Source organism: Rutidosis leptorrhynchoides, chromosome 4, assembly GCF_046630445.1.
Source record: "Rutidosis leptorrhynchoides isolate AG116_Rl617_1_P2 chromosome 4, CSIRO_AGI_Rlap_v1, whole genome shotgun sequence".
NCBI lineage: Eukaryota > Viridiplantae > Streptophyta > Magnoliopsida > Asterales > Asteraceae > Rutidosis > Rutidosis leptorrhynchoides.
This window is the reverse complement of record NC_092336.1, coordinates 47,777,228-47,779,926: the sequence shown is the minus strand read 5'-3', so window position 1 is coordinate 47,779,926 and position 2,699 is coordinate 47,777,228. Positions and strand designations below refer to the sequence as shown.

At 37.1% G+C, this 2,699-nt stretch overlaps 1 protein-coding gene across 1 annotated transcript; it reads right to left on the bottom strand.

The window, feature by feature from the left end:
- Positions 1-626: 626 nt before the first annotated feature.
- LOC139840611 (uncharacterized) lies at positions 627-1,391 on the bottom strand. The gene has a single exon (XM_071830866.1). The coding sequence runs from the start codon at positions 1,389-1,391 to the stop codon at positions 627-629; it is 765 nt and encodes a 254-aa protein (XP_071686967.1).
- Positions 1,392-2,699: the final 1,308 nt, after the last annotated feature.

Below are 2,699 nucleotides of genomic sequence, written 5' to 3'. Positions count from 1 at the left end.
GCCAATCTTCCATTCAAACTCTGCACTTCTCTTTGTTTTTGGAGATACCATATTTTCAATTGCTTGAATCTTTTTTGGATTAGCCTTGATTCCTCTCTCTGTAAGAATATGACCTAAAAATTTGCCTTCTTCCACACCAAAAGTGCACTTCTTGGGGTTCAACTTCATATTGACCCTTCGTAACGATTCAAATATTTCAAGAGTGTCTCTGAGCATACTGTCTTTTGTATGAATCTTGATAACAATATCATCAATATAGGCTTCTACATTCCTGCCTATTTGATCTTTAAACGCTTTATCAATTACACGCTGGTAAGTTGCCCCTGCATTCTTTAATCCAAAAGGCATCATGATGTAGCAAAAAATTTCATCTGGTGTGTGGAATGCTGTTTTATCTTGATCTCGTATTGCCATTAGGATTTGATGATATCCCTTGAATGCATCCAAAAAAGATTTAAATTGATATCCACTGACGGACTCTACTTTCCAATCGATTTCTGGTAAAGGGTAGTTGTCTTTTGGACATGCTTTATTTATATCTGTGAAATCTACACACATCCTCCATGAATTATCTGGTTTTCTAACCATCAATGGTTTTGCTACCCATGTCTGGTATTTTACTTCCCTTAATATTCAGCCTCCACTAGTTTTTTGACTTCGTCTCTGAGAAATTTTGTTCGATCGGGAGCCATACCTCTTTTCTTTTGACATACTGGTGGGATATTTAGATTCACACCAAGCTTATATTCAGCTATATGACGTGGTACGCCAGTCATATCAGAATCTTGCCACGCGAAAACGTCTAAATTGGTTGCTAAAATTTTATAAAGCTTTTCTTTTGTTGCTTTTGCTATTGTGTTTTCATTTATGATTTTCTGATCTGGAAACTCTGGATTTGGTGATACTGACCCATCTTCATGAATAATTGGAGTACCAGCTATTCTGTTTATTTGTACACATTCTATTGTTCTTCTCCGTTCAGCGTATAGTGTGGTGATGCCAGCCGGTGTGGGAAATTTCATCATTCCGTGTACCGTTGACGTCACAGCTTCAAATGTCATCATAGCTGATCGTCCTAAAATGACATTACACTGTGAATTTGCTTTTACAACCAAAAACTCGATATGAGCAGTTCTTTTAAATGTTGTTTTTCCCAATACTACTTCTAAGACTATGCTTCCCTCTGACCATGACGGATCATTAGAAAAACTTGCTAAGGGAACAAATGTGTCCTTTAACCTTTCCTTAACTTTTTCCGGTAGTTGTACAAAACAATGCTCATACATGATATCTACTCCTGCTCCAGTATTAGTATATATTCCTCTAACAACACAATTTGCTATTCGAGCTTCAATCACTACAGGAGCATCAGATGGATTGGTATTAAACATGGAAGGAAAAGCAATCAATTCCTATTTCCAATATACTAATGCTTCTACTTTTCTCCGTTGTCCGCCTTGCCATGAGTGTATCATGTTTGCTTCAATAGGGATCATCTTACTATTACACCTTTTGGTGCTCTTGAGAGTCGAGTGATCCTTTAGAACGGGTGGCGCCATTTGTTGGTACGATTTTCCGTATAGCAGCTGTAAGGTACCAGTACAAGACAATAGTTGCTCAGCGTGTGGCGTATAATGTTGATTGATGTTTGCCCTCGAGAAATAATCTCTGCAGACCCGGAACATGGATGAGTGATCCGTGGGGTGGCCTCAATCAATCTGAGGATCAATCTGAAATTGATCCGTATAGCGTACTGCTATTAAGCGGCTAATGTATGTTTAGAGTGAGAAAGAATTGTGTGAGAGAGAAAGTGTACTTCTCTCTGACTGAAGTTCCGATGTGAAATGTGGTGACCCAGTGGGTCTATTTATAGGCGCAGAATGTCTGAAATTCTCGGGATACAAGTGTCAATTACTGAGTGGTTCTGTTACACGAAATATCTGGAAGGTCGGTGGCGTGTGTTGACGTGGCTGCGTGCCGTTCATGCGCTAAGTTAAAGGGCTTAAGCATAGAAGCTGCCTGCAGGTCTTACGCTTGATGCTGGGCGGCCTACTGTACGCTGGACGCAGATACTGAAAACCGCCAATTTTGTTATCTTTTGTATTGTTTGATCCATTTTTCTGTATAAAAATGGTGTTTTTATGCGTGTATCCCCTAGGATACACCATTACATAACAAGAAGAACTACGAAGTGAGTATTCTTTGAGATTCTTAACAACGTTATGCTTGAGCTTAGGAGGATACATGATGCCTACAATTTGAGAGGTAAATGAATGTAATTTTTTTTTTTTAAATGAGAATATAATATATATAATAAAGGGATAAGTATATGAAAATGCATTGAACTTTCACTAAATTCCTATATTATGCATATAACTTTCAAATCTCCTATTGTATGCATTTAACTTTCTAAATTGTCCTATTGTATGTATTTAACCTGTTATAATAGGTAACCTTTCAAGTTACCTCAATTTCATTTTTAGAAATTTACATTATTGGTCCCTCATGTTTATAAATCTTAATTTCATTGGTCCCTTCATCATCATCCATCATCTTCATCAAAACTACTACCATTCTCGTTATAAGATTATTTTTTAAATGAAGCTTCCTTGATGTTCAATGTTAATTTATTGTACAGTTGATACGAACACTCGGCTCTTGAGAAGTATTCACTTTATGATAAGCAATAAAGTGTGATT

Coding starts and splice junctions, on each gene's coding strand:
- LOC139840611 (XM_071830866.1), bottom strand. CDS start 1,391: ATGTTTAATACCAATCCATCTGATGCTCCTGTAGTGATTGAAGCTCGA.